The sequence below is a fragment of the Populus alba genome, chromosome 1 (genome assembly GCF_005239225.2).
Source record: "Populus alba chromosome 1, ASM523922v2, whole genome shotgun sequence".
Classification (NCBI taxonomy): domain Eukaryota; kingdom Viridiplantae; phylum Streptophyta; class Magnoliopsida; order Malpighiales; family Salicaceae; genus Populus; species Populus alba.
The window spans coordinates 41,091,786-41,099,382 of NC_133284.1; the positions used below are offsets into that span (position 1 = coordinate 41,091,786).

Sequence of the window (7,597 nt, forward strand, 5' to 3'; positions counted from 1 at the left end):
AAAAAAAAATGTATGCAATAAATGCCTAGCTCGAATAACATGGGTCTGATAAGATATCAAACTCAACACCTTTGGGGTTTATTGACTCGTTAAACTCAAATGTACTTGGATCTGGCAAGATGTCAGACCCAACCTCTTAGGTCCAACTACACATTAAGCTCAAGTACATGTAGATTTGACAAGATGTCACACCCAACACTCTTAGGTTCAGCTACACGCGGAACTCAAATGCTTGTAGGTCTGGTAAGATGTCAGACCTAACCCCTTGGGTTCAACTGCGCATTGAGTTTAAGTACATATGGGTTTGTCAAGATGTCAGATTCAACACTCTTTGATTCAATTATACGTTGAATCCAAATGCACATGGATCTAGTAAGATGCCAGACTCAATCCCCTTGAGTTTAGCTATACACTGAGCCCAAGTGCTTGTGGTTGTCAAACCTCTTAGGTTTAGTTATGTACTGAGTCCAAGTACATATGAGTTTGGCAAGATGTCAGAATAAACACCCCTGAGTTTAGTTATGTATTGGGCAGGCTTGATAAAATGCCTGACTCAATACCCTAGGATTTGGAATCATTTTAAGACTAAATAGATATGGAATTGGTAGTTTTTACAGACTCTATATTGAGTCATGAGGCTATTTTTATGATTCTAAGAATTTAGGATAGTTATTTCTCTATACCCCTAAATGTATAAAGGTCTTTTAAGATCTTGTCATGTTCCAATTAACATTAATGTTGATATAATAGTTATTTTTAATAACATTAATGTTGTATAAGAGATATTTTTTCTCATCAAAGCTTTCCTCCACCTTTTTAACAAAACGACAAGGTTGAAATAATATAAATATCTTCTATACCACCTAGGTACATGATTCACATTTTCTATTATCTTATCATACATTCTTAGAGCATTTATCATACAAAAAACCAAGAATATACACTCTAGTTCCTAGAATTTAATGTTTAGTTTTTCATTTATTACAATTTCTTATTAAAAAATTATTGACTTAATCATTGGGAGTCTTTAAACCCCACAAAAGAAATTGTTTTGCAGGAACTCACACTTTTATCACAAACTATTTATTCCACCAATTCAAAAGGAGAGAATATTGTTATATGGTTATCCACTATCCAAACACTCAAAAAACTCTATTCCTGAACATATTGGAATCAATTGGCATTTGACCTGATTGTGTACTCGGCGACAAGTTGTGCGAAAGATGATGACTTGTTTTCTAGCAATCTTGTTGGAGAATCATATTCCATAACGAGCCCTGCAAAATGCATGATCGCAGATAATAAAGAAAATTGAGCATCAACGTAATTTCTAGGGATTGTTACATCTCTAACGTTTCAATACGCACCGTGACTCAGAAGCAAAACCATGTCACTGTCAAGAACAGAAGTTATCCGATGTGCAATGGTTATAACTGTACAGTCAGAGAAGTGTTGCCTGAGGGTTTGCTGGATAAGATTATCGGTGGACGTGTCAACCGAAGCAGTAGCTTCATCAAGGACTAACACCTTACTTTTCTTGAGTAGCACACGCCCAAGACAAACTAGCTGCCTCTGACCCATACTCCAGTTCTCTCCGTTCTCGTTAACTACAACATCGGATGATCATTTGCAATGTATGTAAATTCCATGTCAATATCAGTTCAAGAAGCTATGCATGCAAATTGTATAGTGGTGGCTAGCAAGAAAGAAAAACCTGTGGAGTCTAGCTTTCTTTCTTTCTTCCTAACTTCGTCTCCAAGTTGGCACTTGTCAAGAGCCTAGAACCATAAAAGAACTCAAGTTAGCATGTGTGTCATCCTTCAATGACCAATCCTAGAAACATTGCAAATTAATCAATTCAAAGGAAACACACAAACTCATACTCACACTTGTATATTACTATATATTCTACACACACGCACCCCTCTTCTCTTATGGGCAAACATGATAGAAACAACACACCTCCCAGATCAGTTCATCAGTGTGCTCTTCAAGTGGGTCCAGATTACTTCGCATAGTCCCTTCAAACATGGTTGGACCCTGAGGAATAATGCTCAGTCTTGACCTTAAATCATGCAGTCCAATCGATGAGATATCAAGTCCATCAATCATAATCTGACCAGCAGCAGGTTTGACAATACGAAAAAGAGTCTGTATGAGAGTTGATTTACCACTGCCTGTTCTCCCTACAATACCAGTTTTCTTTCCCCCTGGAAAGGTGCATGTAATACCGCGGAGCACAAGTGGCAGTTGTGGAGCATAACGGACCTGTCATACAGTATTTAATAATAACACAAATAGCTATGAATTGGCGCAATCAATGGAAGAAACTAAAGTTACCTGCAGGTTGTTGACATCAACTTCACCATGGGATGGCCAAGAACGGCCTGGCCTGTTTGCTTCTACTACAAGAGGTGGCTCACTAGGAATAGACATGTATTGAATAATTCTCTCTACAGATATGATTCTGTTCTCACAATCACATAAATTCCATATCACTGAAGCTTGTAACATGTTTAGGTTGAGTCCATATGTCACAGCCAAGCCTGCAATGGCTTTAGAAATGGGAAAACAAAAGGAAAAGGGTGTGTTTTTGGCTTAGCACCTACATGTTAATGTTCAAGAAAATAAAGAGCAGATATCAGACATGAACTACATACCTGGATCAATATTGCTTCGGAAGGAGACTAAGAAAGCCAAAGAGAAAGCAAAAGTAACAGAAGAGAACATGTCCAGGCGGAAGCAAAGCCACTCCCTTGCACCAGCAATGTGAAATTTGGGCCGAGAATACGCATCTGTAACTTTCATATTTGTTTCTTGGAATCTTGATTGCTGATCGAAGCTCCTGATAGTTGTTGCTCCCGAAATTGTTTCAGAAAAATGTTGTATGACTGGAGCTTTGCATACTCCAACCAAACGTGAAAGCTCTCTTGCAGAAGATATGTAATATCTCTGCGTGCATCATGGAAACGCATTATATCTCCTCTTAGTCATAATTAATAAAACGGGGGTTACATCTAATTGCTAAGAATTACTTTAAAGTCATTTCCTATCTTCTGACTTCACTCATTTTTATCATAACTTATCTATGAAAAACAACTTCTGAACTATAACTCAATATCAAATTTCATTTTCAAGTCATTCCAAACCAACTCTGATAATCACGAGGATTACCTGATACCAGATGCAGGCAGCAATCACAGGGATGAAAACGATAAAAACTTGCCATGCTACCTGTGACATCACTGCAATGATTCCTAGAAGCTGGATAACTGAGAAGGCAAGTGCCCCAATTAGATATGGAATTCGATTTTCAACTGCACTTTGATCCGTAGAAACCTATATGAGAAGAAAGACATCAATAAAGTGAAACTGATGAAATTGGTATCTTATTTTTTAAGAGATTGGATTTTAGAGCATCAGACCTACAGAAATTGCTTACTCTATTTATAATTCGTCCACTAGGGGTAGCATCGAAAAAGGACATAGGAGCACGAAATATGCACAGATGCATTTTATTGAAGAGTAGAGTTGCAGTTTTGTACCCCGCTGTTGCATGAAGCGTGGCTCTAGCTAAAATGCAAATCGAACTTCCAATAGCGAACAAGACATAGACGATTATTAATGTAGATCCACTGACAACCGGTTTAACATCCTTTGACACAGGAGCTGCCCATGCCATCCAGTAGTTGCTACTAATTTGAAGGACCTGAAAGAGAATCTGTGCCAATAATATAAAGGGCACAAGACCTCCTCCATATGCTGTTGTGATATAGTTCCAGTAAATAGGAAATCCAACACTACCTGTCTCTCTTTCTTCTTCTTGAATGATCTGTGCTTTTGGCTCAGATACTTTATCTGATTTACCATTTTCATAATCGTTTTTTCCTTGTTTCTGCATAATAACATCAGTATCTGATGCCGGTCCTTTCTGCTTGGAATCAAGCACTGTTAAGGCTGCCTCGTGGGCACCTACTAGTTCCATAAAGTCAGATCCTAAACAGAGAATGTCATCATATTTACCCGCTTGTGCAATCTTTCCATCTTTCGTTACCTAACCAGAAGGTACAACTTGAATCAAATAATGCACTAGATGAGATGATAAACCGACATGCAATGAAGAAAACAAATGCGTATTGCTCACCAAGATAAGATCAGCCGCAGGTAAGAATTCAACTTGATGAGTAACATAAATAACTGTTTTTGAACTCAAAAGACCAAGTAAAACTTCCTGTCATCCAAAATTAAACAAATATAGTTTATGAGAAATGCATTTGTTAAAACTAGGCATGAAGAAAACTGCAAAATTAAATAAAGGGTGGTTCGATTAGTGATCTTTTCTACAGGAATCGAAAATGAAGGTCATCATATAGATGTTATCTATAAAGATGACATGTTTCACCTTAAATAAATGAGATCCTGTATGAGCATCCACAGCACTGAAAGGGTCATCAAATAGATAGATATCGGCGTCTTGGTACAGGGCCCGTGCTATCTGAATTCTCTGTTTCTGTCCACCGCTTAAGTTGATTCCCCTCTCACCAATAACTGTTTGATCACCAAATGACATAATTTCAAGGTCCTTCTTCAGGGAACATGCCTCCAGTATCCTTTCATATCTTTCTCTGTCCATCTCCTTACCAAACAATATGTTCTCTTCAATGTTGCCACTCTGTATCCAGGCAGACTGGGCAACATAGGCCTTCGTCCCACATAACTTGAGAGTCCCTGAGATCTTGTGCAGTTCCCCCAAAACGCAGGAAAGTAAGCTTGACTTGCCTGAACCAACTGTTCCGCAAACAGCAACTCTCATGCCATGGAGCACTCTGACGTTAATATCCTTTAATGTTGCACTAGGTGAAGACAAATCCCAGGAGAAATTTCCATCAGCAATCTCTATTGCTGTATCAGAGCTTCCAATTGGTTGCTTCTCCAAAACATCAGACTGCAAGTCATCAAGACAAAGGAAAGAGGCAATTCGGTCAAGAGAAACCTTGGTCTGAACTGTCATAGAAAGTGTATCAGGAAGACTATAGATTGGCATTTGAAGGACCCTGAACGTTGCAAGTGCAGATAAGATTTTCCCTGATTCAAGTGGGATGCCTATAAGCATACAAGCACCAAAAGTGGCCACAGCCACAAGAGTAGGAGCTAGCCAGAAGACAGACATGATCATTGCCGAATTATAAACATATTTCTTCAACCATCCTGTCTCTACGTCTCTGAGTTCAAGAATCTTAGACAGAAACTTCATTTCCCACCCCTGAAGCTTAAGAATTCTCATATTCCTTAAAATCTCTGTGGTTGCCCTCATTCTTTTATCTTTTGAGTCCATTAACTTGTCTTGAAACGTTTCTTGTAATCTACCCAGAGGATAGTTTATCAACATGACACCTATTGTTGCAACAAAAGCAGCAACTGATGCAAGCCCCAAATTTTGGTATAGTATCAATAAGGCCAAACCAACTTGCAATAGGATCAACCATGGATCGTGCATGTACCAACTAAACTCACCAATTCTGTCTGCATCAACAGTCATGATATTGATGATTTCACCACTAGTTTGGCCCTGCTTTGACTGATTGGAGAGGGACAAACCTTTGTTGTAAATCATTGTGGTTGTTACTGCACGGTGCCTTAATCCTATTTGTTGCAACCTAAAGAACCAGTGCCTCTGTGAGATGCACTCTACAAGCTTCGCAACGAAAAAGGTTAAAGCTAAAATATATCCCTGATTTTTGTATTCTCCTCGTCCATCAAGGCATTGAACAAAAGCGTCGATAAGGTATGGACCAACATAGGAAGCTGAGGTGTATATTATTGCCAGCAAAGCTGTCCATAGAATTTCCTTCCAAGTTGACAAGAACAATGCCTTGGCGAGCTTGAAAGGGGTAACTCTACTAGCAGCGCCATTATGTGACTCGAGCTTATTTCTAAAAGCTGGGAATCCTCTAAACACACTATCAAGACTGTCTAGTTGAGGAACATCCTCAAGGTCCAAAGTCTTCTTATTGCCTAAAGCAATTAGAGAATTCATCCAGTAGAAGGTAAGAACACTGAAAGGACCAGCATTTGCATAAGTCGTCACAGCATCACCCCCCCTTGACTTATTTGATTCCAAAGTAGGAGTATTACTTGTGTCGCTAGAAATATCAACATTCAAAAAGGGTTGCTCGAGAAGGCTATCCTGAGTCTCATGTCTCAAGAACCCAACATAACAAAGAAACAAAGCAGTGAACACAGAGACTATATCAGATACTAAATACCGTACCTCTGAGGACTCATGTTTGTGATAAAAAAGAAAATCTACAACAAGACAATAACAAGAAATTGAGAAATAAAAAACCCACCAAACTCTCAATAAAAATGAGAACCTTTTCTCACCTGAATTAAGGGTATACAAATAGACAGAAAGTGCACCCCAAGAGAGTGTTCTAAGCACTGAATCAAAAAGGTTCACTAGTTTAACATCACACCATCCATTTTTATACCAATAAAAGTAGCTCAGCAAACACAGGAAAAGATTAAACACTGAAACACCTAAACAACATAAAAGAGTCTGCTTAGAACACAGAAACCTCTTGTTGTTCCTAAACCTCTCTCCAGAACCCTCACCACCATCACCCCTCATGAGTTTCTTCCACACATATGAGACGACCAAGGCAAGTAACAAAACTAGGTGCAATGAACCAGAAAATCCACGCACGAAAATGGGTTTAAGGAGAAAACTAGCACCTGAATACATTAAAGAGGATGAGTTTGAAAGACTGGAAAAGAGACCAAGCTTTGTTGAATCAAAGAGTTGCATGTTTTGTTCGTTGACTGAAAGACAGCATTTCCTAATTCATGTGATGAAAAAGTTTAACGTATCAATTGCAGTATTGATTTTGTCCTTGAGAAAAATTAATTAGGTCTTAAAATTCCCATACTATTCAATACTCTCTCTTATATATATAAGGGGAAAGCACGTATGGTTAATTATTTAATTCAAAATTTAAATCATACGATTACAAGAAAACTCTTCTCAGGTACTATATACTAAAATTACTCAGTATTTCTATTATTATTTACCTAGCTACAGATTATTATAAATTAGAGTAGTCTAATGAGAGAGTTGGCTTTATTACATAAAGTTTCAAGGATAATAAAGGAGGGGTAAAGTTGTTTTTTCATTTAGAATGTATTTGATATTGAAAAAATGGTTTGAGAGAAAATGGTCAATTTTAATTTTGATGGGGCCGTAGGCCCTGGGATGCAGACATCTAGCACTAGTGCTAGCAAACTCTGGGCATTGAGCCAGACCCGCATGCCATATAAGGACACCTGGTGTTGGGGTTGCCCTGCCTATGCGTTGTGTCAGACCTACATGCATGGTTGCAGACCCTGGTGAGACCCAAGGCTTATGAATTCAGCACCAGGACCTAGTTCTCTTAGCTCCCCGTTAGGATCAAGGATCCAAAGCTCATGGATCCTGTGTTTGGACCCAATTATCTTAGATCCTATGTTCAGAACCAGCGTTCTTGGATCCGGTGTCAGGACCCAAGACTGATAGGTATTGTGTCCAGATCTAATTTTCTTGAGTTCTTTGTCAAGACCC

The 7,597-nt window shown here is 38.6% G+C and overlaps 1 protein-coding gene across 3 annotated transcripts; it reads right to left on the reverse strand.

Annotated features, from left to right (window-relative positions):
- Positions 1-1,067: 1,067 nt before the first annotated feature.
- LOC118056904 (ABC transporter C family member 3-like) lies at positions 1,068-6,956 on the reverse strand. Of its 3 annotated transcripts, XM_035069324.2 has the most exons (10): positions 4,403-6,952; positions 4,145-4,231; positions 3,443-4,054; positions 3,175-3,339; positions 2,661-2,952; positions 2,341-2,555; positions 1,963-2,268; positions 1,715-1,778; positions 1,368-1,607; positions 1,068-1,277 (listed from the first exon to the last, which is right to left on the reverse strand). In XM_035069324.2, the coding sequence occupies exons 1-10, from the start codon at positions 6,806-6,808 to the stop codon at positions 1,174-1,176; spliced, it is 4,491 nt and encodes a 1,496-aa protein (XP_034925215.1). In that variant the 5' UTR covers positions 6,809-6,952; the 3' UTR covers positions 1,068-1,173. The 3 variants fall into 3 exon arrangements, 1 of the variants encoding a protein (XP_034925215.1); XR_012168964.1 differs by lacking the exon at positions 1,068-1,277 and having other exon boundaries at positions 1,548-1,607; positions 1,888-2,268; positions 4,403-6,954; XR_012168965.1 differs by lacking the exons at positions 1,068-1,277; positions 1,368-1,607; positions 1,715-1,778; positions 1,963-2,268; positions 2,341-2,555 and having other exon boundaries at positions 2,815-2,952; positions 3,426-4,054; positions 4,403-6,956.
- Between the last annotated feature and the right edge of the window lie 641 nt (positions 6,957-7,597).

What these genes read in the sequence shown, in the direction of transcription:
- LOC118056904 (XM_035069324.2), bottom strand. Translation starts at nt 6,808, where the DNA reads ATGCAACTCTTTGATTCAACAAAGCTTGGTCTCTTTTCCAGTCTTTCA. An exon ending in GTGGACGAATTATAAATAGA is followed by an intron (nt 3,340 to 3,442) that starts GTAAGCAATTTC and finishes CTTCTCATATAG; the next exon opens with GTTTCTACGGATCAAAGTGC. An exon ending in CTGCCTGCATCTGGTATCAG is followed by an intron (nt 2,953 to 3,174) that starts GTAATCCTCGTG and finishes TGATGCACGCAG; the next exon opens with AGATATTACATATCTTCTGC.